Here is a 26,437-nt window from a genome sequence, read left to right as displayed (position 1 = left end):
TTTTGGGGGCTGTTTTTCAATAAGGTAACCATATGTGATGGATTTTTTTTTAATGTATGTTATAATATGAAATAGAAAAGGACCATTAAACCAGGGGTTGGCTCACAGCCCAAATCTGGCCTGCCGTCTGCTTTTGTACAACCCAGAGCTAAGTATGGTTTTTATATTCCCAAAGGAGTGGTTGGGGAAAAAAAATCACAAGAATGGTATTTCATGACACGTGAAAATTTTGTGAAATTCAGATTTCAGTGTCCAGAAATAAAATTTTATTGGAACCCAGCCACATCCATTCATTTACCATATGATCTATGGCTACTTTCTTGGCAAAGTTGAGTATCTGCAGCACAGACAGTATTGCCCACAAAGCCTAAAGTATTTACTCTTTGGCTTTTTACAGAAATAATTTGCCAACCCCTGATCTAAACCAAGAGGGAGATATTGACCTTCCCCCGTTTATGAGGCATTATATCATTTTATTGAACACCTACTGTGTAAAAAATACTTTTCTGGGCCTTGCTCCAGTGAATTCTCACCGAGAACTTCCCAGCAATTATCACATAACTCATATGAAATTACCCAGAGAATGGGAGTCTATTGGCCTTGAAAAAAAACACTTCTCAATTTACTTTCCCCAGCTATGCAGGGATTCTCATTTAAAAAGCTCCTCTGTACCTATTATCTTTATCCATTTGAGTAGCTTTTAAATACAATTTTATGTCAAGCGCTGGTTCATCTACCTTTATTTTTATGTAAAGACTCAGTGAAAGTAAAGATCAGAAGCACAATGCAAATAACTCTATTTTATTGTAAACTTGTGTCATTAACTTTAAACTGTGCCACATGACTGCCTTCTCGGAAGGCTGGAGCCCAGGGTTTTAACTGTTCACGAGCAGCTATAGTAGACAGTATTTTACTTGAATGATATTTATGCTGTGATTTTTTTTGTGCTGTATTTCATGGGATAAAACTTGGGAATAAATGTAGTTGGAAGTGTGGAAATATTTTGTTTTTTAAACGTGCACATAATTCATTTTTCCAGTTTTCGATAATTGTGTGTGTGTGTCAATGCCTTGTCAGCAGAGTTGTGCGTGTGTAACTAATAAAGGTTGAATTAACAGAATTTCCTCTTTTTATGTCAAGGTTTCTGGTTGGTGGGTTTTTTTCTTGCCAGTTCATCGTTTGAGTTTACTTTGGAGATTATTAGACCAGTTTGGATATGTATGCCACCCCAAAATATGACTGTAGGAGTTCAGGACATGCCAGCCCAAAAGATGCCACTTTGGCATAGGTTTTTTGTGAGCTGAAGGCAATTAAGAAGCAGATACAAGAAAAGCCCTCTCTCTTCCCTTCCCCCTCCATTTGCCTAAAAGCAGGATACAGATTTATAAAGTTGCTCCCCTCCCCGCATCAGGAGGGAAGGACAAAGGTTAATTCCCAGAGACAACTTCAGGCCCAATCAGCCTGGAATCTAAATAACAAATTTTACTAATTAGCTTTTATCTCCGCCCTTGAAAGCCTACAGCTGCTTTCCTCCGTCCTGTCATTTCTCCAGAGATTTATTGTTCTTTGTTGAAATGCTCTGTCAGCTGAAGTTTTAAGCCACCTCTTCGAGTTACTCATTTCTCCCTGTGTCCCATGTTTACATGAGATATACATGTTAATAAACTTCTCTTTCTCTTGTTAATCTTTCATTGCAGTGGTCTCAGCCAAGAACTCAGAAAGGTAGAGGGAAAATTATTTTTCCTCTCCTACATGTATAAATGGTGCTCCCTTGACTAGTGTGTGAATCTCTTGGGCAGGGAACCTGCCTGTGAAATTTGGTACCCTAGCACCTTCCTACGGGACGGCCTGTAACAGGGAAGAACATTTTGCATTCTATTACAAGTTAATCACTAAAGGGATGTTGCCTATAAGCTTAAACTACACATAACGGCCCATCTCTGGGAACCCTGCTTCCCAGGTAATGAGCATTAAGCTAAAATACCTTTGTTTAGCTCACAGGAAACATCCTGACCAGGCCCACCAGTGAATGACTGCAAGGAGGAAGAACTTAACATATCCCCTACAGAGGCCTACCCGAACCAGGAAATGTTTGACTTCACTCCCTCCCCTTTTAGTATAAAAGAAACCTGCATTCTAACTCAGGCAAGATGGTTCTTTGGGGCATGTTCTTCTCCATTTGCTGGCTTTCCGAATAAAGTCGTTATTCCTAGTCTCTTGATTATTGGCCTGTTGTGCAGTGAGCAGTACAAGCTTAGACTTGGTAACAGGTCTGTCGTATGGTTCGCGCTCATTAAATGTTTGCTGAACTAAATTGAGAATTTACCTGGTTTGCAGGTGTGGTTGCCTAAGAAAGGAGTAGCCTCCAGCTTTCTCAAACACACCAGCTTCACTCCTCTACGTGTGCCACTGTTATCCATTATGTACTTTTTTCAACGGTTGGGTTTTTTGGATACAGAAATGTATGAGGAAGACATTTCTGAAACCCTGCCATTCAGATATAATCACTGTTAATTATTTAAACAGCATATCTTATATTTTCATCCAGTGTTCATTTATATTCTAAGAAATTTCACGTGGCCTCTTTGAATCCAAATTGTAGCAGTAGGCCTTGAACAAAGGTAAGGTTTTCTCTGGAAGGAAGAATACACATTTCCCTTTGTCGTTCCATTTATTGCATGCATTTCTCTTAACCTGCTTTTGATTTTTAAAATTACTTTGTTACCAGGAGAAACGATCCACTTACCTCTTGTTAACCTGAAACAAATAGACTCCCAGATATTTCTCCAGCAAAGATGGGTTTATTTGGTATCGGCACAGAATTACAACACAGTGCCCGCAGCCATAGCGAGCCGCTTGCAAGTCCCTGCCCAGCAAGGGAAGAACACTTTTATCGGGAGGAAAGGGAAGTTGGGAGGGTTATAATGAAAAACTTCATGACTTTTCATTGGCTGAGTCCTTACCAGGAAAGAGAAGTCTTCCTTCTTCCTGTTGGGCTTTACTATCATCACAGGGTGTGAGAGCTCCCCCTTCTGGTCGCCCGACTCTATTTACTTGAAGTTTCTGTTCATTTTTTATACTCTCAATTTGTGAGTTTGTTCAATGCTTGGCCTAGGCGTCTGCTTAGAAGCAAGTGTATTTTCATCTTCCTACTATTTCTAACAGGAAAATTTTCACCTGTTACAGCTGCTTTATCTCTGATTTAGCTTGCAACAAATTTAAAAAGCAAATTAGTGTGGTTTTCATTTATCAAGTGTGGGAAACCTGTCTGGAAAAAGAGCAGGTCCTGCATGGTCTGAGTGTTGAAAGGCTACAGGGATATTCTATTTGTGCGCTATTTATAAATGAGTGGAAATGGATTTGGAAATTGGTGGTCTGTAAATTTACCTATAATCCATCCATTTTATCAGCTAACCAGGAAGGAGTAGCCACAATTTAGACCACAGGCAACACCACTATCCCGGTGGTTTAGTGGACAAGGGCGTTTTTTCAGATGTTCTGTCAGATTATATAAGGCTATGTGCTTTTTCCTGTTGCGCTAAGACTCAGCACTGCAACTCTGGGCCCATCTTCAGGAGAACGGAGGTAGTAACTCTCACCATGTAGGCTTCAAATAAAGGAAGCTTGGCTGTTCGCTAAGCTCATCTCAAAAAGGGAGGCTCTATGGACCATTTAGTAGGAGAAATGATGGTTTTGCCTTTTTAAAAAACTTGTTCCCGACTAATGGAAACGCTTCTAGTGTTTCGCGATTAATCATGAATCTGTATGTTTCCCCTCAAAATCTTTTGACTTTTTGTTTTTAAATACAGTCGTCCCTCAGTATCCGTGGGAGATTGGTTCCAGTACCCCCATGGATCCCAAAATCCACCCATGCTCAAGTCCCTGATGTAAAATAGCACTGTACAGTCGGGCCTTCGGATCCGCGGTTCTGCCTCTGCGGATACAGAGGGCACGGTGTAATTATAAGTTCACAGGAAGTGGCAAAAGTAATAGATTCCCGTGTACCCTTCACCTAGCTTCCCCCACAGCTTAACATCTTACATAACTAACACAATATCAAAACCAGGAAATACACACCGTTCATACGATCTTTATACCAATTTCACCAGTTTTTCCATGCAAGAGTCACACGGATGATGGAAACTAGATTAGGGGATGTAGTTTAAGCACACACACACCTTAATCTAATTTGCACCTCCCCCAACTGAAGGCCTTTTCCAGCAGAGGGCAGACTACCCATTAATGTCAGAGAAACCAGGGGAATGCACTCTTTTGGCAGCCGGCGGCAGCCGAATCTAAGCAGGGGAGAGAAGACAGGCAGCACTGAGCACCCTCAGTGCCTCCCCAAATCCTGTCCCCCACGGGGAGGAGGGAGCCGGGGGTGCTACTCTAGGCTCCAGCAAATTTTTTCTGTAAGGGTTCAGATAATAGATATTTTAGGCTTGAGACACAGTCTCTGTTGAAACTACTCACCTCTACTGTTGTAGCACAAAGGAATGAATGAGTGTGCCTGTGTTCCAGTAAGACTTTATTTATGGACACTGACATCTGAATTCCATGTGAGTTTCACGTGTCCCAGAATATGATATTTTTTTCAACCACTTGAAAATGTAAAAACCATTCTTAGCTCACCGGCTGCACAAAAACAGGTCGTGGGCCAGCCTGCTGCCTCCTACTCCAGGGAAATCCCTCCACACAGAAGCAGAAAGAATAAGTATTCCCATCCTCCTCAACAACAAGGAGGCATTACAGAGACTACAGACACCTTTATTCAGATTAGCATATATGTTTAATAGTGTTATATTGGAAATGATACGTTGTCAATACATGGGAAAAAGATAACATTAAAAAAATAAAACCAAGACTTCAGCCAAAGCAGCTAAGAATCTTGTCAGCCTGTGAGCCCTACCAATGCCCTCTCCCACATTCTCGGGCCCTGCTTTTCTCATCTATCCTGAGCTGCTAGTGACATTCATCTTCCCAAGGCCCTTAATGCAAAGTGCACAAGAGAAGAATGTTGGCTGCCATTCCACCTCACGCTCTGCTCCTCCGAAAACAAGAGAGGACCCACTTTCTGATCACTGGTGTGGTCTTTATTTCTGCTGCACCATAGATTCAAGATCCATCTGTGGTGGAAAGATCAGACCAGCGGGGCTGGAGACAGAAAAGGAGGAGTGACCTGGAGGGGTGGCCCTGGGGGTGATCCAACAGAAGAGATGAGGCAGGCTTCTCTCCCTTTGTCTTCCTTGGTCCTAGGAACAGAACTTCCAAGTGGTCCAAAAGGTCCACCAGAATTTGCCCTCCAACAGTTGGAGGTGGGAGTTCTTTGTGTAGGGGAGGAGGGTGGAAAGCATGGACTTTGCAGCTTACAAAATTTGCATTCGATTCCTAGATCCACCACTAATTGGCCGTGACCTTGAGCAAGTTACTTAAACTCTCTGGGCCTTCATTATGTGCAACATGAGAAGAATATCTACTTTTCCAGGATGACCGTAAGGGTCAATGGAGTATGTAAAATATGTGTATTATGTACATAGCACTTCACAGATGATCACTCCCTTCTCCATCACTGTGCTCTACTGACCTCATATTTAGGCTGCCATCCTCTGTGCCAGAAATTTCCAGTTGTGCACAAAAATAATGTAACCCTGGCCACTGGGTAGGGCAGATTTTAAGTGTATGAAGCTAAATGTTCATGTAAAAAGCATCACATTTTCCTTCTAACACCATCGATAGTATTGAACTGGCTGGATATACAGAAAGTGTAGACATAAGCAGAGAAGTTATTTTAAAATTAAAATCACCCTCCAGTGCTTTTTACTTTTTTTTTGCCACTGCTTATAAAGCAGAATAATTAAAAATAAGACGTTCTCATGAGGATGAATATTAGCAGCAGGAACAAAAGCACCGGAAAGCTTAATTTTTTCCAAGGCCCATGGGAACTGTTTTCTCTATTGTCCTGTCCTGATGGTTTCAACCTGACAGTTTAATCACGTTGCTTCTCCACTTAGTCATAGCAAAGCAATCCTAGTTTTCCCCTCGTGTGACAGAGGCTTGTGCAACAGAATATTGCTTAGGTCACACTTGTCTGTGACGGGCCCCACCTCTCATTCTAGTCTCTCCACAAAGAATGCCAAGGGCACCACCCAGGCCCCCAGCCTCAGGACCATGGGCGGATGGGGAACAATCAGCTAGCCAACGTGTCAGGCTACAATTAACTCCAAGTCCTTGCTCTGGGGTGCTGCTCTGGGGTTGGGGATGCTTTAATGTTTTTTTCATATATTTAAAATAAGATATTTAGTAGAAAAGGGTTTAATATATTTTTAAACATATGAAGTGGATATCTGTGTCAAGTTATTAGGGAAAGTACCTGTAGGTGCCGAGTATCATAAGCACACCATCCTCATTAAGACTGATTATATTTCAGAGTTTGGGAATACAGTCGGCCCTCCCCCACCCTCCCACCTCTGCATCCACGGGGCCCACATCCCTACAGGTCCTGCATCCATGGACACGGAGGCCCGCCTGTATATATTACCAAGTTGCTGAGTCTTTATTCCTACTGATAGAGGTCCAAATGCATGGCCTATAGCACATGCTCAATAAATGTCTAAGGAATTAATAATCACTTTTCTTGTGTTTCATGTAAACTGGGACTGAGAGAGGCCTCAGTGTGGCTTGTTTTTCTCAGAGAAAGAAAAGGTGAAACATGCTAAAATGCTACCTTCAACCTTCAACCTAAAAGTCAGCAAACCCCACCTCCCTCTCTGTCGCCTCCAGTCCTCAGAATACAATTCTTATTTAACTCTCGGACTTCCAAGAGCTGCTCTGTAGAGAGAGCACAGAAATGGCGGTTGGCGTAGCAAAAGAGTGAGAACAGGAGAGCTGGGCTCTGTATGGGTGTCTCTTCAGCACAGAAAACTTGCTGGACAGAGGACAACCCAGTCCTCAGATAAAGTATCTTTTATATATATATAAATATATATATAGACACACAGCCCTCAGACTCCAAGGGTCCTACGACAGAAACCATGCTTGGAAAGTCGTCTTTAAAGGCAATCACAGCTCCTAAGAGAAGTTGGCCCTCTTTACACCATGTTGAACTCATCTTCTGCGAGGGTCTGCAGATAGAAACAGGTTAATCTTTCTCTTAACATAGGAACAAAACACTGTGCCAGCTACGAAAACGCAAAACTCTTTTAAGTATATACCTTAGCCCCTCACCCAACCTTTATTCCCGTTAACGAGCATCTCAGTTAAAAGAGCAACGTTTTTGTTTTGGTTTGTGTCTCAAAAACCCCAGAAGACAGGTCTTTTAAAATATGGGGACACACCTCCAGCCCAGGGTGAAAGGATGGGAACACGCTATTCTAACAAGAGTTAGTTTAGTTTTTAACTCCCATTGACTGTCCTGGATTAAAGGATTCCTGTGGGCGTCCTTCCATTTCACAACCGCTCCATTATCTGTCCTTTGAGCAATAGCTGAAGGAAGCTCCGTTTCTGATGGATCCATTCATGGAAACCTTTGGATTCCCTCGCTCCATCCTGTCTCGGCTGAAGATTGTGTCCTGATCACTGTCAAACTCAGACTCAGACACCATCAAGCTGGAGTTGTGTTCTGTGCTTCGGTGCTTAATACCTAGGGAGAAGCAGACAGGTGCATCTTGGGGGGAAGGGCATTTTCCCTCTCAGCTGCCCATCATTCTGGTCCCATGCACGGAGTCATGCGCTCTGCACATGCGAAACGATCACTCACAACGCAGCAGGCGGTTGGGGTTTCCTAGTGAGTATTAACAGGGGCTTTGGAATCACTGCTGAGCTTGAGCCCAAGCTTTGTCACTCACCAGCTGTGTGACCCTGGGCAAGGTACCTAACCTCTCTGGGCTTTCAGTCTCCTCATCTATTAAATTAGGAGATAACAAGGCATCTATTCCATGGGTTTATGGTGAGGGTTAAGTGAACTCGTGCATGTAAAGCTCCTGCCAGCATTTACCACTTAGTAAGCACTCAATAAATGAAAACCATTATGATTTTACCACTTGTTCCCATCAAATATTTTTAGTAGAATATTTGATTGCTGGGAGTTAAAATAAGAGAAGGGACAGGTATGTGACCCCTGTTCTCAAAGAATTTATAGTGTCTAGCTAAGGATGTAAGACAAAGACGAGATGAGGGTTCATGACAGGCAAGAAAGTTTTAAAAATAAATTTTACATGAATCAAGAAGAGACAAGTGCGCACTTAGAAGCTTCAGGGATCGTTCACACAGGATGGGATTTGAAGAGAGTGAAGGGTTTGGACAGGAGGACAGTGGAGGAGCACGGAGTATGCGGAGACATCCAGAAATATTTGCAGAAAGCAGTCTGGAGCAAATGATTCACGTAGGAAATGCAAAAAAAAGAAACACAAAAAGAGGCTGGGATCTCATAGAAAAGCACATGAATCCAAGGGAAGCCATGAAGCTTGGATTTTGTCCTACTAGCAAAGGAGTGACACGATTAAAATGTTGTTTTAAGATATTACTAAAACCCAGTGGCAGGACAGAAGGAAGAGAGAGGAATAGCTGGAGAGCCAGCCACACACACGGAGCAGCGCAGCATGGAGGAAGGGAGCCCAGGCTCTAGAGCAGACGGCCTGTCCCGCCTGCCTTTGGCGCCTACTAGCTCTGTTACTTGGGCAAGTTGCTAAACTTTTCTGTGCCTCAGTTTCCCTTTCTGTAAAATGGGGATAATCATAGAGCTGTTGGCAGGATTGGAATTCAGTGGTAAAGTGCATAGAATTGTACCTCCTACATATTAAACATTAAGTACCTGCTAACTATTACTGTTGCTACTATTAGTCCACAGGTGAGATCACAAGGGTCTGAACTAGGGTGGTGGTGAGAACGATGAGGAAAGAGGGCAAGAGATTAGGCAGGATGGAGTGGCCGGAGTGGGGACAAGGCATCCTGGACCAAGCACCGGTGTCTGAGGTTTAGAGCCTGGTAATGAGGAACACAGCGGGGCTGTGAGTAGAAACAGGACTGTCAGAAGGAGGAGTGTATTTTAGGAGGCAGGTGGGTGAGACAATGCGCCCAAAAGCACTTTGAGCTCTTAGGTACAAAGTCTCTTTATGACACCTCCGATATTAGTTATGTAATACAGATGGTGAGCACCTGATAAATGCACGCTATTATGTGGATTTCCTGAGACGCTTCCCCCGCCAAAGGCCCGAACCACGTTCTCCATAAACGCTCAGTCATTCTGGCCTCTATGTTCCTACAGGGCATCATCCGGCTTCTGTAGGACTCTGACTCTGGTGTAATTATCCTCCTCTGGGCTCTGAGTGCCCCAAGGCGGGCCCTATGCTTCATTCTCCTCCCCATCTCCAGGGCCTAACTCAGGGTCTGTGCAGATACATGACATTTACATGGGTAAATGTACCTGGGTAAAAGTACATGACAGATACATGGGTAGATACATGACATTTGCCGTGGACAACGTTCTGCATCTCACAACTTCGAAAGTGATTACAGCCCTCTGTAAGAGTCAATTTCGTCATCAATCCAGAATTATGACAAGCCCATAGAATCAGTGCTAAGCAGCCTCAGGGGGCCAGAGAAGGTTCTTTTAGTCTCCAAGGGTTAATAAGTGAGAATCAGAGAGTTAACTGAGGTGGTCAAGAGGTAGTTCTCAGCATGGGGATCAATTCATGCTGTGAACAAAGTCAATTGTTTGTAAAAGCTTTTGTGTCCGTCTATACACATGGCTGATTAGCTAATGCAGGCACTGAAAAATGTTTGGTTTTGAAGTCCAAGTGTTATTTTGGGGCATTTTGTGTGTGGCAGACCTAAAAGGAACAGCATTCAGAGATGAGCCAGGGTGAAACAGCATCACAGGCCCCACCCTCCAACCATGAGTAGAGAAAAGCCAGGCACTGGGGACACCTGTTTGAAAAGCAGTCTTATTCCTGGGGTCATTTGGTTCTACCAATAATAGGCATTTCCTATCCCCCACCCATTCATGCCTCAAAGCACTTTGCCAAGATTTCATTACGTGTATAATACAACTATCGCCTCCCAGGTAGCATATCCCCGGGATTGAAGTAGGTTGATTTTCTTCACAGAATCCCAGTCTCGCTCTTCCTCCCCGGTTAAAGCGCCCACTCCGGCCTGCTGTTCTCCCTTCACCTACGGTGACACTCAGACACCTCGATCAAATAATGGAAAGGCACCAGGAAATCATCTGGGAGGCTGCCTTACCATATTTGGGCCTCAGCTCCATTCTTTCCTGGTCATCCATGTTATCCAGGATTGTGTACTTTGTTTTTTTCCTTATTTTAGTCCTTTTTCGTCTGAAAAGAACAAAGAAAAGGTCAACCCAGATTCTCAGAAATGGTAACTAGGATCCAGGATTTCAAACACATGGAGGACACCAAAGGAAATGTTTTGCCTTTAGAATTTATTACATTCTATTAATTGGCATCTTTTGTTAAGGACATGCATACACGGCCAGATCTGAGTTTGGTGAGTCTGAGGTACATCGTGCATCTTGAAGAAACACATGTCAGAGTAAGAAGGGCCATACTGCTATCACCCTCCTAACTGCAGGCTCTCACCCAGTCCTCAGGCTGAGGTGCCAGGGACCTTTCCAGAAACTCTCAATACCTGTGTGTTGGCCTAGCAAGCTTTTCTCCATGAGTCATTCCTTCCTCATAAAAACCTGGATATAGCAAGTTTTCCCCTGAACCTATACTATCCTGAGATGTCCAAAGATGCAGGAATGAAAAGATGATGTAACTGGCAGTCAGAAAAAAAAAAACCAACAGAAATGATAATAAATTCCCCCAAAGGAATAAGCAATAACTCAGTCAACACATAAAAACAACTGGGCTGACCCTATGGAGCTCATCCTATGCTTTAGGGGATAATTTGAAAATACACATCAACACTATGGTTAAGATATGTAGAGAACAAACAAAGGCAGTTTTCTGATAGCTTGGTGATTAACAGCATGGGCCTCTAACCCTGGGTTTACTATCGGGGTGACTTTGACATCATTTTTTGTTACCTCTGTGATTCCATGTTCCCACCTGTAAAATGGGAGTAAGAATAGTCCCTTTCTCATATGGTTGATGGGAGGTCTAAATAAGATAATACACAGAAAGCACTTAGAACCATTCATCACAATGGCAAACACTTAATAAACGTTCACAGTCAATCACTCTCGTCATCATCGTGCTCATCTACTTGATACAAATGTCACAAAGCTGCAGAATTCTTAAAGCCAAGCACAGCAGGGTGACCATCATCCCAGATGGTTCTGGGAAAACTTAATGGGGTGGAGGCCTCTAAGTGCCTGTGCTCTCTTTCACCAGTCCTACCTTTGGGAAAATAACCACAAATAAAACTAAAAAAAACTGATAAGTGATCTCTGAAAAATAACTATTATTTTGGTATAACCATTATTTCTTTTTATCACGTCTTCTTTGGAGAGCATTTATAGAGTTCCATATAGGAAAGCGGACCCAATGCTGTCTTCTAAGGACTTGAGTAATCACTGTTCCTACAAATCTCCTTATAGAGGGTCAAGCATGGGGTTATGGAAGGTTCGGACAATTAGGCAGCTCTGGGGCTTCTCAGCGGTCAGCTCCATGGGAAAAAAGAAGGAAAAATCTAAAGCAAAACCTCTCTTTGGTGATAGTATTCAGTTCGCTTAAAGTTTTGCATTTATGAAATAGAATTCAGGTAGATTAGACTGTTGCTTCACATACGTAAAATAATATAAATCTAGCATTTAGATCAGTCTACTTCTACAACGCCTTTCTCTACCGAGGGTGGATTAGTCAGGCCACTTAGGTACTATTCTAGTGAACATAATGCGAGACTGATAGAAAAGAGCATTAGATTTGATACAGAAGCACTGAATCTTCTAGAAAATATGAGAGCTGCAGTGAAAAAAAGCTGTCTCTAGTATTATTCTATTTAACCAGGCACATAAGCTTCGTGGGGGAGGATGCATTATAAAGTACTTTTAAAGTCAAGTTTCTCTTTATAAAATGAGTGACTCAAACAGTTTAGCAGCTTCACAAACCCGAGCAAAAGCCGCTAGAACTGTCATATCACCTTCAATGTTGCGTCTTTATTTCAAAGACATAAGTAAGCGTGCCAGGTACCTCTTGCAGCAGCAGATACAAAGCCAAGTTAAACCCCCTGTTAGCACGACAAGAGTTAGAGCCAATGTTGTCACATAGAACACACTCCACTCTGAAAAACAAGAAAACCAGAGTGGACATGTTACATACCATTTGCAAAACAGCTTTATTTCAATGACTCACAATGAATATTTCTGAGTCCTCACAAGCAAAGCCATCTGTGGTGCTGCTACCACCTCGCCAGGCTGGTCGAGAGCCTAAGCAAGGTGAAACACAAATAAATCAAGAACAACTTAAAACCACCCGACTTTCATCCAGCTGGTTCAGGGACCTCATGGAGCACATATTTCACACTGACCTGAGAACAGAATAATCAGAAAAAAATAAATTCATCAGTTAAAAAGTAAGGCCTCTTAAACACCCATGAAAGTCACATCAAAATATTCATTCCATGGGCTTCCCTGGTGGCGCAGTGGTTGAGAGTCTGCCTGCTGATGCAGGGGACATGGGTTCGTGCCCCGGTCCGGGAAGATCCCACATGCTGCGGAGTGGCTGGGCCTGTGAGCCATGGCCGCTGAGCCTGTGCGTCCGGAGCCTGTGCTCCACAACGGGAGAGGCCACAGCAGTGAGAGGCCCACATACCGCAAAACAAACAAACAAACAAACAAACAAAAAATATATTCATTCCAGAATCACAGAACCTCAAAACTAGTTCTGGCCTGGTTTGAATAAAGCAAATAAAGTGTATGGTCACCTATGACATGAAGATGCTTTTCACAGAGCCAGACAGCCACTCAGAAGCTACCTGATCTTCACTTCCCCCACATCTTGTGGAAATCCAGGGTAAAAAGTTCTGCACCAGCAACTCAGGAAGAGAGAAACCAATGGAACAAAAACAAAAGGTTTACCTCTATTAGATGTTATATATGCTCCTTGGAATAACAATCCAAGGGCTGGCTATTTTCAAATATTTATGTAGTAGAGAGTGGGAACATAATTTGGCAGTCAGCTCATCCTAATTTTTTGGCCAATTACGTCCATCTACATCCCCAAGAAAACAAAATTACTCTTAGGAATAGACTGGCATTGAAATACAGTTCCCTCCTCAGAAGAGACTTAAGGGCACCAGCTTGGCCAGCTGAGGTGGTAGTTCCAATTTTTGGTGCCTCCTTGGGCAGACAGCCTGGAAGAATGGGCCAATTTTCTTGTTCATCTGATTCCAGCCAGGTCCACACCAGGGACCACTTCACCAGAAGGTCACACTCAGCTCAAGTCAAGGCAGGTGCAATGTGGAAATGGGGACCATGTAGCCCAAAGCAGCCTTCTCAGCAACGCCAGCGATGGTTAGCCAAATCTGCTCTGCCAAGGTGAATCTCCTCATCGGGAAGTTTTACGAAAAGCCTTAAACACACCCCCAAGGTGAACTGTGGGAGGATCTTAACCCATCACCACGTGAGCTCGTTCGCTTGGCTTCGGGTGAGAAAAGGGTTGAGTTTACAGCTGCAAAGCTAGGCAGATCTTTCTGACAGTTCAGAATGATTTGTCTGAAGGCTCCTCACCCAAAGCCACCACACCAGGACTCACCACAGTTGCTTTCCCCATCCTGAATATAACGCTGGATCAGGTTCTCCATCCACAACTGAGAGCAAATGCAGCGCTTTGTGATGGGGTCACAGTGACCATGGCCAGAACACTTCAGGAGGCACCCTGCAAGGAGGCGAGTGGGACAGAGGTCACCATGGAGAAAAGGGGCTCCCTGGCTTCAGCTGTGTCTTTTCATAGCATAGACCCTGAACAGAGGCATCTCGTTGAATCAAGAGACTCTTACGCTATGAACAGGGGTCCCAGGGAAAGTCTCTCGAATCGACAATCTCATCTGGAAGCAAATGGCAGAAATATGCCAACACCTGAACTGTGAAACAAAAGCCTTAATCATGTAGCAGAAACGTAGCACCCTTTGGCTTAAGAAAGAGAAATTCTAAGAATTTATCCAGTGAAAATGACTGGGGATGTGCACAAAAACTTATCTACATTGCAGCATTATTTAAAATCAACCTGACGGTCTGTGAGTAGAGGATTGGTTGTATAAGTTGTGGAACATATCTAGGATGGAGTACTGTGAGGTCATGAATATGTTATTGAGGGATGAATTTTAAAAGATTTGAGAAAATGGTCATAATATGATTTGAAGTTAAATACCAGATTAAAAAATTATATATCAAATTATCCTGATTGTATTAACGTGTTTCTAGAGATGGGGGAACTGGAAGGAAAAACATCAAAATATTAACAAAAGTTATCTTTGGATGGTGGGAATTCTAGACTCTAGAATCTAAAGGATTATTCTAATTTTTTTTGCCTTCTTGGGTATTCCAAATTTCCTACAATAAATAAATACTACTTTTGTAGCTAGAAAAAAAGGAGTTCTTAAAAAAATTAATTTACTCCATATTACAAAGAAAGTCAATTGTGGATAGGTATACATCTGAAACAAATTAAATTTTACTCCCCAAATGGTATCACAGTCCCCAGTGTTTATTGAAATGACCTGGGATAAAGACCACATTTCCATCCACACATATGAATGAGTTTGGTGCCAGGAAGAGGCGTCAGGCAAGCCACTAAGAAAAGAGGTACCACTGGAAGGCACTTAAAAGCTATCTTAGGGCTTCCCTGGTGGCGCAGTGGTTGAGAGTCCGCCTGCTGATGCAGGGGACACGGGCTCGTGCCCCGGTCCGGGAAGATCCCACATGCCGTGGAGCGGCTGGGCCCGTGAGCCATGGTCGCTGAGCCTGCGCGTCCGGAGCCTGTGCTCCGCAACGGGAGAGGCCACGGCAGTGAGAGGCCCACATACCGCCAAAAAAAAAAAAAAAAAAAAAAAAAAAAAAAAAAAAATCTATCTTAAATTTCCAAGAGTCTACATAACACCATGTTCACAACCTAAGGCACGAGATGTCCCAGGTCAATAAATTATATAAACATGGCTTTTCCAACCTATAACACGTATCTGTCTTTTAATACTGTTCTGACCATCTAAGTATGAAATCTCTGACCATGACCAGTATGAAAGAGTATGGTTTTAAAAACAGACCATAACTGTTGTTGGTCTCCAGTTTCCCTCAAAGACAAAGCATGGTTGGCAAATGTATGTTGCAGGAAACCAGCTGGAGACATAAATGCAAAACAAATCTCTGGATGCTAAAGCAAAGATGTCCACATGTCCTCTTTCTGTGCCAGTAAAACATAGCCACGATCAGCAAATCTGATTCTTTTAGAATATTCCCGTAGGGGTTGACATGGAGAAATTGGAAAGATAATGAAATATTGAAGTTCATTCCTATTTAAGTCAAAAAAGACTATGAGGGCTTTCCTGGTGGTGCAGTGGTTGAGAGTCCGCCTACCGATGCAGTGAGAGGCCCGCGTACTGCCAAAAAAACCCACAAAAAACGAAAAACAGACTATGAGACCTGGCTACTGTCCCACCATATAGGAACCAAATAATATTTCACCTTCTCCGAAAAATCTTTTCCTTTAACCTGGGTAATTATGTTTCTATAAGACTCCCATTGCATTTAATTGGATGGGATGTCTAGTTCAGTGGAATCCAATTCTGAATATACAACAATTAGGTATTACATTACTTGAACTTTAAAACTAAAAATAAAAAAGAATATTTCTGATGGGGACATACCTGCTGTGTCAATCCTCAAGACTTTGAAAAGCAAGAAATCAGCCTTTTCCTTTGAGAGCCGCCTGTGCAGATTTCGGGCCACTTCCGCAGCTTTGAGGACCTTGAAAGGTGGCCCAGTCTGTACATAAAACACAATCACGGTGCTGCAGAGGAGACAGAGAGAGAGGCGAGCCACACGGTTATGCAGTGACCAATGTGACATATCCATTCCAGCCATCTGACCTGTGGTGCTGAGAAGACGGCCACAACTCTGCCGCTTGGCAAGGACATAGGGGTGTATTCTGAGGGTCAAGGGATTGATTGGTTTCTATTCACAAATAAAGGTTCTTTGGTCCCAGAGTTCAGCTGATGATAGATAGACCTTTGGATAAAAGGAGCAATGTATGTGTGTGTGCAAACAGACATAACCACACACAGAATGAGAACTTTCAGACACATCTTCATTTTTACCTTTTTGTTGAGATATAATACACTTACAATAAAAAGTCACCTTTTTTTTTTTTTTTTTTGGTGGTGCTGTGCAGCTTGCAGGATCTCAGTTCCCAGACCAGTGATTGAACCTGGGGCCAAGGCAGTGAAAGCCCAGAATCCTAACCACTAGGCCACCAGGGAACTCGCAAAAGTCACCCTTCTGAAGTGCACAATTCAGTGGCCTTTGGCATATTCACAAAGTTGTGCAACCAACACCACCATCTAATTCCAGAACATGGGCTTCCCTGGTGGCGCAGTGGTTGAGAATCTGCCTGCCAATGCAGGGGACACGGGTTCGAGCCCTGGTCTGGGAGGATCCCACATGTCGCGGAGCAACTAGGCCCATGAGCCACAACTACTGAGCCTGCGCGTCTGGAGCCTGTGCTCCGCAACAAGAGAGGCCGCGATAGTGAAGAGACCTGTGCACCGCGATGAAGAGTGGCCCCCACTTGCAGCAACTAGAGAAAGCCCTAGCACTGAAACAAAGACCCAACACAGGCAAAAATAAGTATAAAATTAAATAAATAATTCCAGAACGTTTCCATCATCACAGAAACTCCACACCCATTAAGAGCCGCTCCCATGCCGCCCCTCAGCTCCTGCCAAACACTAATCTACTTTTCTGTCTCTGTAGGTTTAATTATTCTGGGCTTTTGATATAAATGGAATATATATGAGGCATTTCACGTCTGGCTTCTTTCATTTAGCATAATGTTTTCAAAGCTCATCCAGGTTGCAGCATATACCAGCATTTCTCCCTCCTTTGAATTGCCAATATTATTCCATTGTATGAATATATCTCATTTTATTTATCCACTCATCAGTCGATGACATTTGGATTGTATCTACTTTTGGGCTATATGAATAACGCCGCTGTGAATGTTCACGTGCCAGATTTCTTTTTTTTTTTTTTTAACACCTTTATTGGAGTATAATTGCTTTACAATGGTGTGTTAGTTTCTGCTGTATCACAAAGTGAATCAGCTATACATATACATATATCCCCATATCTCCTCCCTCTTGAGTCTCCCATGTGCCAGATCTTGTATGGACATATGTTTATCATTTCTCTTGGGTATATACCCAGGAGCAGAATTACTGGGTCGTATGGTAGCTCTACATTTAGCACTTTGAGGAACTGACAAACTGTTTTCCCCAGTGGCTACACCATTTACATTCCCACCAGCTACGTATGAGTGTTCCAATTTTTCCATATACTTGCCAACATTTGTTATGGTCTGTCTTCTGGATTACAGCCATCCTGGTGGGTGTGAAGTGGTATCTCAATGTGATTTTGATTTGCATTTCCCTAATAGCTAGTGATGCTGAGCATCTTTTCACGTGCTTATTGGCATTTGTATATTTTCTTTGGAGAGATTTTATTCAAACCTGTATTAGTTTCCAAATGTTGCCATAAAAATGTACCACAAACTGGGTGGCTTAACACAACAGAAATTTATTCTCCCACAGTGTTAGAGGCTAGAATTCCAAAATCAAGGTGTTGGTAGGACCATCCTCTCTGAAGGCTCTAGGGGAGAATATACTCCATGCCTTTCTCTTAGCTTCTGCTGTTGCTGGCAATCCTTGGCGTTCTGTGGCTTGTAGACACATCACTCCAATCTCTACCTCCAGTATCACATGGCAGGTTCTCTGTGTGTCTGTCTCTGTGCCTCTTTTCTTATAAGGACACAGTCATGTTGGATTAAGGGTCCACCCTACTCCAGTATGACCTCATCTTAACTAATTCCTTTTCATTTATAATCCTTTTCATTTCTATAAGGTTGGTAGTGATATCCCTTTTCATTCCAGATTTCAGCAGTTTGAGTCTTCTCTCTTTTTCTTGGTCATTCTAGCTAAAGCTTTATCGATTTTGTTGATCTTTCAAAGAAACAACTTTTGGGGCTTCCCTGGTGGTGCAGTGGTTGAGAATCTGCCTGCCAGTGCAGGGGACACAAGTTCGAGCCCTGGTCTGGGAAGATCCCACGTGCCGCGGAGCAACTGGGCCCGTGAGCCACAACTACTGAGCCTGCGCATCTGGAGCCTGTGCTCCGCAACGGGAGAGGCCCATGCACCGCGATGAAGAGTGGCCCCCGCTTGCCACAACTAGAGAAAGCCCTCGCACAGAAACAAAGACCCAACACAGCCAAAAATAAATAAATAAATTTATAAAAAAAAAAAAAAAAGAAACAACTTTTGGTTTAATTGATTTTCAGATGTGTTTGGTTCAGTGTTTGATATAAGAAAGGGAAATGTATGATCTATTTTTGAAAGAGTTCCGTAAAAAAATAACGAGCATTTTAAATTTATTATTTTTCTAAGTAAATTTCAGTTATCTGTAAAGCAAACCTAAACAGAATAGCTGACAATAACTGGCAGATGGATTTACTATGAATAGTAGGTTTTTATTCCCATATTCTGTCTCTCTCTCTCTCTCTCTCTCCCCATCCCACTTCCCTGTTCATAAGTTGGATAAGAGTTTTTTAAAAACTCAATTAAAATTGTAAATCTTATAAGAAATCAAGGAAGAGGTTGAAGCTTATAGACCCTCAGAAGACAGCAATGGTAACCCATAATCCTCTCACACTGAGAGAAGTCTCAGCCCCTAAACACGGGGCAGGGATGAAGCCTGGCTGTGAGGCATCCCCCGTGCGTGCCCCAGACCATGCGCATGCCCTCCGATGATACCAGAACTAAAACCCAGCTCCCTCTGACGTTCCCTATGCCTTCATTCAGAACATTCTCAATCAACAAACATTTACCGAGACTTGTGGGAAGGACCTATAATGATGTTGTCCTTACTGCTTCCCTTTGAGGAAAAAAAAAAGAATATGAATGGGATAAACATGCGTGCAAAGACACAGAACGAGAGGAAATGACGCGCTCCAGGCTGGACGGTGCAGTTCTTACCTGAGATCCGAGAGGGCCTGAATCTTCTGAACCTTGATGTCTGAGTCCAGCACATGCAGCAGCACCGCCAGCTGCCTCACAAGGGTGTCCTTCTGCTGTTCCTTCAGCTGCCCAACGCCAACCTGCAGGATCAGCTCCACCAGGCCGCTCTTCTTCGGGTCTGGGGAAATGAGAAGACATGGGCTTTCCACCTGGAAACCCCAGGCTTGATAATAGGAGGAGCAAGGCCTGTGTAATAGTTAAAGAGCTTTAAATGACCCCTGTGTAATTTCTACGCTTAGGTTCTAGGGCTCAGGTCAATTCTTCCAAGTACCACGGGGGCCACTATCCGAGAGTACTTCTTCCTTCTTTTATATCAGCTTGCTGTCTATTCATTTTTCTCCAGATGATAAGGAGGTGTGACTAATCTGCCTCTGGGCTCATGTGAAATTCTGGGACCTCACACACCTCCTCGGGCCTGGTAAGAGAACTATGTCTCCGAGCGCTGCGGGCCCGGCCCAGTTTATGCCGGGGGTCGGTGTGGCCACCTTGCTGGAGCTGCCCTCTCCGCGCTCCCAGGAATGAAGACCTCATGTCCACCTCACATTAGGTCTTTGTCTTCTGGCAGGAAAACCAAAGTGACCAGGGAGTCCTGCTGCCGGACCCAATTCTCCCTAATGAGTTAGGAGGCTGGATCTGTTTGGGGATAGATAACCACAGGCAGAGGAAACCTCCAAGTGGACCCAGCTTCCCACACCAGGTTCCACTGTCATCTGCAAGGAGCCCCAAAGGCTGACCTCTCCCCGCAGCCTCCGCTCACGGACCAGCCCCACAAACCCAGGCCCGGAAGCCTGTGAGCGCACCTGGCCGCACTTCCACGGTGGCAGTGTCCATGTCCGAGGCGCCCTGACTGTCAGAGACTCGCAGGTGGAAAGTGTAGACCCCCTCCACCAGGTTGGTGAGCTGCAGGGCCGTGCTGTGGTCAGAGCCATCCATGACATCCTGAGAAATAACCCAGTTCATGATTCAATAGTCAGCTCCCAACCTGGGCCTCTGTTGATCCCAAACCTCGGGGGCCCGTCTTTGTCACACATGCATGATTCTAAGGGGCAGGGTGAACAGGAAGCAAGGTGGTGGGTTAGTGAAGGTCCGGGTAATCCTCAGCGTCTCTCTCACTTTTAAAGCACCAGGAGGCACAATCCTTAGACAGGACTTTGTGGGCTGAGCTGCTTCCCAAGGGCTCTCTAGGAATTACCAAATTCCACCCTACAGAGGGGGAAACCACCGAAATTAGGGCAGAGACCTGGAGGGTGAAGCACTCTTTGAAGAGCCTTCTGGGTCTTATTTTTAAAGATAGTTTTACAATGCTCTCATCTCGGGTTTCCTCATGGTGTATCAGGTTCACCTTCTCAAATGACCCAAGAGCCTGAGTAGCAACATCTCTGCTCAAAGAATTCGAGAAGACTCTCCCAGACCCTCTCTCTGAACTTGTTAACAGAAGAGGGTGGTAACAAGGGCTCTGATCAGAGAGCTGTTATAATTACACTTAGAGGCTAACCCACCATCTGGCTGAACAGTATTCATTCCAGAGTTACTTTAGAAATTATAAAGCATTTTCAGTTCTTTCCCTGGGACCACTCCTTCAGTACATCTCCAAGAGTAAATTTGCATCTCTCAAGTCCTTAGCAACAGGAGGAATGAAGATTTACCTAAATTTACAGCCTAAGAGGCAGAGTGATCTAATGGGGAAAAAGGCCTGCCAGGAGCTAAAAACCTAAGTCTATCTGGTTTGACTAAGGATGAGTTAGTTGACCTTGGCCAAGTCTCTTTCCATCCCTGCATCTCATTCTCTGTACTTAGGAAATGGGAATAGCAATCCTCGATCTATTGACCTATCTGGTACAATGTTGAGGAAAAGGAAAGAATCCATTTGGACCAAAATAGGAACAATGGGGAAGCTAAGGAGCAAAATGAGTCCCATGAGAAGACATGGTTTCAAAGTCCCTCCAGGCTATGGTTTCTGACCCTACGCAAAGTCCGGGCAAGGAAAAAGTCGGAAGGGACTTCAGATTTGTTTAAACTGAACAGCAGCCTGCTGCCTCCAGCCCTCAGAAGAAACCTAGAAGCATAAACACCTTAGTGGGGACCACGGAAAGGGAGATGAGGTCATAACAGAGACACTGCTATGGAGTTAACTGTGTTCCCCCATCTGCTGAAGCCCTAATCCCCCAGTGTGGCTCTATTTGAGATAAGGTCTATTAAGAGCCCTCTCTCTCCTCCTCCCCTCCCCTCTCTCCTCTCTCTCTCCTGCCACCCCCAACCCCCGCCCCACCCCTGTGAGGACACAGCAAGAAGGCAGCTGTCTGAGAACAAGGAAGAGAGCTCTCATCTGGAACCAAACTGGCTAGCACCTTGATCTTGGACTTCGCAGCCTCCAGAACTGGAAGAGCACAAATATCTGTTGTTTAAGTCACCCCGTCTATGCTATTTTGTTATGCAGCCCTAGCAAACTAATACAGACGTAATGATTAGTGGTCCAGGGGCAATTCTCTTCAAGTACTCACTCCAGCTGCTGGACTCTGGCCGTCCCGGATCCACAGATAGGACACAATTCCTTGGTCATCAGTAGACCTTGAACCATCCAAAGTAATGGAGTTATTGGGAAGCACAAGAACATGTCTGCCACCAGCCTGGGCTCTGGGAGGACTATTATTTTCTAAGTCAAATATAGCAAAAATGAAAGCAAAGAAATTGATTTAAAACACTTGTGATAGAAGTGTATCACAAACTATCCATGACTATTCCATCTTGCAGATATGTAGATTTAAAATATCCAAAAAGCATCATTTCCTGCCCCAAATACCCATTAGATAACATACAGACTTTCTTAAAGTTCTTTTTGCACTTAGCTAGTTGTAATTTGGCAGCCTATATGCTGGACAGTTTTCTATTATCATTACAGTTTTTTCTCTTTTTAAAAAAGAGAAATCATGATCTTACTTAATGTTTGGGGTCTGGAAAACGAAAATATTTTGTTTTAAAATATGCTATGGATTATTTTGTACTGGTCCACACTATCTGGCCACAGAAATATTTTTGTTTCTAACAGTACCAAATCTTGCTTGTCTAAGTAAATTGAAGAGGTAGGATTCAGGGCAGTGGGGAGAATCTGGCACTGAGGAGGCTTAATTCCATTGACCATACAGGGAAAGGCTAGAAAGAATAGAAATAGACTGGCAGTAAATTGAGTAAGCCCAAAAATCCTTCTATAAAAAACAATATCTAGACCCTATCGAGCTTCAAAACTGGAACTTAAGACAACCACCCCCTTTTATGCACATGTCCCCATACTTTCTCTACTATTATATATGGCTGAAAACTTCCATAATAAAACGTTTGAAAAAAACTCAAATCGATGTCACTGTGCTGATAAAATTGTTTTATCCTTTCCCAACTGCCCAGCAAATAAAGTCCAAATTCCTCAGCATGACACTTGACACATACAATACCTCAAGGCTGAGCTTCTGCCTTTGTCTCAGCCACCCTCCCCAATGAACTGACACTCTTGCTGGTCCATAATACTGGTGAATGGATTTTACCATCCAGCCATGCTCTTTTACACCTCTGATCTTCAATACATCATAATCATTTATTCATTCACTGAAGTAACCAACATCTTTGATTGGCCATGAGTCTAGCACTGTGCCACGTGGAAGAGAGAGAAATATCTGAAACAAAGGTCTTCAACCAGCTCATGGTCAAATGGAAAAGAAGAAAGAGACAAGTACATAAAGCAGGATGTCATAGATTGGACCACACGTTTCATATTAAGAAACAACATGGAGTTTGAAACCATCTTAGATTTCCAAGGAAGAGGGAAAGCAAAGCATCATGGGGTCGCTAGGACATGGGGCTTTAGGTGCCAGTAGTCACAGAAGGAGAATGAAGCTATTAGGACACACACTCCACAAACAAAAGGAAATGCTGTGCATCTGGACGGAAGAAGAGTGACCTTTGCTTGGCCAAGCAGAGTTCGGTATCTGCTATAGCCAATAAGCAAACACTAACGTTTCCAGATAACCATGGCCTGGCTTAGGGTCTGTGAGACTGAAAAGCAGAAGGGGCCCAACCTCCTCCACTGGCAGATCCACCTGCCCTCTGCCTTGACTCACCCTTCCTCACGGTCACGCTGAGGGTGGTCGTGCTGCTTAGTCCCTGCTGGTCTTTCACCGCTAAACGGAAGTGGTAGGTACCCACCTGAAGACCGCTTACTGTGGCTATAGCTTTGTCGATGTTTTCCATCTCCACTGCGCTGGGGCCTCTGTGAAACAGGACAGTCATTAACAAAAGGCAGGGGGCATGGGATTCTGACGACGGCAGGTATGTTGCTTGTGTCCTTATAAATGCTTCTTTTCACAGCAATAATATATACCATCTAGAGAATTCTAAGATAATTTTGTCTTCATTTAGATTCTCTAGTTCTATGTAAGAGTCACAAGTTAAAGCCTATTTCAGACAGAGGCTGCTGGATTCCTGGGAAGAGGATTTTGGAGTCTTCTGTTTTTTTAAATTGAACTGTCAGTGAAATGATCAGAATGGAGCCTTATAAACTATTCCTGTTTCTCCTTTGAATAAAATCAGCTGAAATCCTCAGTTATCTTTCGAGAGAGTGTGGAGGAGGAGAGAGCAAGCCAGGTAATTGATCTCCTGGCTCAAGAGGAATTATTCAATACAGTGGAGTCGTGAAGATCGTGGGCTTTGTAGTCAGGAAGACCCATGATTGAGCCTCAGCTCTTGCTCTTACTATCTGGGCGACCAGAGACCCTGTGACTGACTCATCTCTGCAAGCCTCAGTTTCTTCATCTTTAAAATGGGAATAAGGGGCTTCCCTGGTGGCGCAGTGGTTGAGAATCTGCCTGCCTAATGCAGGGGACACGGGTTCGAGCCCTGGTCTGGGAGGATCCCACATGCCGTGGAGCAACTGGGCCTGTGAGCCACAACTACTGAGCCTGCGCATCTGGAGCTTGTGCTCCGCAACAAGAGAGGCCGCGACAGTGAGAGGCCCGTGCACCGTGATGAAGAGTGGGCCCTGCTCGCCACAACTAGAGAAAGCCCTCGCACAGAAACGAAGACCAAACACAGTCAAAAATAAATAAATAAATAAAAATTTTAAAATGGGAATAATATTATCATTTACCTCTTAAGAAATGACCTAGGATTCCATGAGATTAAGCATGTACAGCACAGAAAATGCTGGAGGATAAAGGAATCCCCTTGAACTCTGCACTTCTGTTGTCTATAATCACTGCACGTGGTTTGAGTGAGTGCAGACTGGGGGGCCTCGTGAGGACCCCACCCAGGTTCCCCTGCACCACTTCTGTCATGAAGCTCACCTCACACCAAGACTGCCCTGTCCACCTGCCCCAGCTCCACCTCTCTCCACTGTCAAGGAATGTCCATCTTGTCCATCCACACCTGATACAGAATCCAATCAATAGTTCCCTGGCCACTTCTAGAAATGTGCTTAAATACTGACTCCTCAACACTCTCAAGCTGAGTGTTTAATGTAGACTCTCCAGAGCAGGGGTAATATTAGCTCTCATCCAGGGAGTGAACCCAGCACTCAGTGATGAGATGGGCTGACTACCTGACATGCTCCCAGTGGTAGAAAACAATGCCATGGTCATCACTGCTTCTGCTCCCATCCAGGGTGGTGCTTTCCACCGGGAAGACCAGCTCCTGATCCGGGCCGGCGACAGCCTTCGGAGGCCTGTTGTCTTCTAGAATTATAGAAACGGTGTGAAGAAATATTATCTCTTTGCATTAAGTCTGCCATCCCCTGATTTCTTTATTTGAGCAAATTACTCATATTCGGCTCAGGCAGCTACTAGAGCATGCCCTGTCCTTTGGGAATCCTGGGGTGAAACACTGCAGTCTCCTAGCTGACCCAGGAGTTAAACATTCTAAGTTTGAGATGGGGGTTACAGGCAGCAAGAAATACTGTTCCCTAATATGTACGTCTTTGGTTTCTTTAAAATACCTTAAAAGTCATGGAGTGGAACTGTAGTTAATTCCCCAATGTCTGGCCACAAGCCATCTGAGTATCAAGCCACACATAACTACCAGCCTCTTCAAGAATGCCCTAGAGCTTTGCAGCAGAGTGGGGCATGGCATCAGAGCCCAAAGTGACTCTGGAGATAGCTCTCATTTTGTCCTTCATGCCATGGTTTGGAGACACAGCCAGGACATAATTCAGAACCACAAAAGCAAATTGCCTTGATATTAAGATTCAGCTCTGCAGCCCTGATTTCTTGATAGTTCAAAGATTTAGAGAATTTGTACCAAATTTGGCTGGTCTGAAGCCCAGAAGCCCAGATGTCATTTCTGTTTTAATCTCTGGGGCTAAATCCCTTTCCCATCTCACCTACCAGGCTGGACAATCACAGTGACCACAGCTGTGGATTGCTGCCTTGAAGAATCTGTTACCATCAGCTGAAATGTATAATCTCCTTCCTTCATTGCAGACAAATGAAGGTACGGTGTCTCTACTCCCTAAGTAACAGCAAATACAAAAATGAAAAAGAAAAAATAATATTAAAGAAGCACAAGTAATTAGCATGACATAATGAAAAATTAGTGTTTTTACTAAATGTGGAGATCCTGCTTTAAAAAAAAATGTGCATGTCCCAGGAAAATGGGAGCTAAAGTCCATTGTATATCCTCAGATGCTATTGAAAGAATATAAATTAATATGGCCTTTTTGGAAGCCAATCTGGCAGCATCCATTCAAATGTTAAAAGAACATGCTCTTCAACCCAGCATTTCTACTGAGTATCTACACTAGAGAAACGCCCACGTGTGTAATTATGGAGACTCGCCCATAGGTGCTGACTGAGGCATTGCCTATGACACCAAAAAAAAAAAATGGAAACAATCTAAACAATCATCAACAGTGAAATGGCCAAACCCACCACAATACACTGTGGGATGCTAGTTGAAAAAAAAGAAGTTTAAAAGAATAAAGTAGATTTACAAAGAATAAAGTGGAAAGATGTCAAAGACATATTACGAAGCAAAAAAAGAAAGCTGTGAAACAATGGATACAGCATGATAGATATTTGCTACATGCACATATACATGTATGCAAACACATAGAGGAGATTTGGTATGCACACACATTAAACTCATAAAAGTAATTATCTTGAGTAAAGGGGACTTGGAAGAGGTCAAGGTGTATTTTTCACTTTATCAGAATTTG

The 26,437-nt window shown here is 43.7% G+C and overlaps 3 protein-coding genes across 3 annotated transcripts in view; 1 reads left to right on the top strand and 2 right to left on the bottom strand.

Moving 5' to 3' along the window:
* ALDH5A1 (aldehyde dehydrogenase 5 family member A1) overlaps positions 1–2,155 on the top strand; it is a 34,743-nt gene extending 32,588 nt beyond the window's left edge. The window contains exon 11 of the mRNA XM_032647457.1: positions 1,995–2,155. Coding sequence (XP_032503348.1) covers positions 1,995–2,013 — 19 coding nt within the window. The 3' untranslated portion in view covers positions 2,014–2,155. The remainder of the gene's footprint in view (positions 1–1,994) is intronic.
* Positions 1–2,886, bottom strand: part of GPLD1 (glycosylphosphatidylinositol specific phospholipase D1) — an 85,741-nt gene extending 82,855 nt beyond the window's left edge. The window contains exon 1 of the mRNA XM_032647454.1: positions 2,747–2,886. The gene's annotated coding sequence lies outside the window, so the exon portion shown is untranslated. The remainder of the gene's footprint in view (positions 1–2,746) is intronic.
* Positions 2,887–6,486: 3,600 nt separating this feature from the next.
* Positions 6,487–26,437, bottom strand: part of KIAA0319 (KIAA0319 ortholog) — a 73,443-nt gene continuing 53,492 nt past the window's right edge. Inside the window, exons 11-21 of the mRNA XM_032650392.1 lie at positions 25,608–25,731; positions 24,827–24,959; positions 23,352–23,500; positions 21,744–21,895; positions 20,043–20,181; positions 19,201–19,360; positions 15,823–15,965; positions 13,716–13,838; positions 12,153–12,243; positions 10,240–10,331; positions 6,487–7,639 (exon numbers count right to left, since the gene is read on the bottom strand). Coding sequence (XP_032506283.1) covers positions 7,461–7,639; positions 10,240–10,331; positions 12,153–12,243; positions 13,716–13,838; positions 15,823–15,965; positions 19,201–19,360; positions 20,043–20,181; positions 21,744–21,895; positions 23,352–23,500; positions 24,827–24,959; positions 25,608–25,731 — 1,485 coding nt within the window. The 3' untranslated portion in view covers positions 6,487–7,460. The remainder of the gene's footprint in view (positions 7,640–10,239; positions 10,332–12,152; positions 12,244–13,715; positions 13,839–15,822; positions 15,966–19,200; positions 19,361–20,042; positions 20,182–21,743; positions 21,896–23,351; positions 23,501–24,826; positions 24,960–25,607; positions 25,732–26,437) is intronic.

The sequence above is a fragment of the Phocoena sinus genome, chromosome 11 (assembly GCF_008692025.1).
Source record: "Phocoena sinus isolate mPhoSin1 chromosome 11, mPhoSin1.pri, whole genome shotgun sequence".
Lineage (NCBI taxonomy): Eukaryota > Metazoa > Chordata > Mammalia > Artiodactyla > Phocoenidae > Phocoena > Phocoena sinus.
Note: the sequence above shows the minus strand (reverse complement) of the source record. Positions and strands in the feature narration are given on the sequence as shown.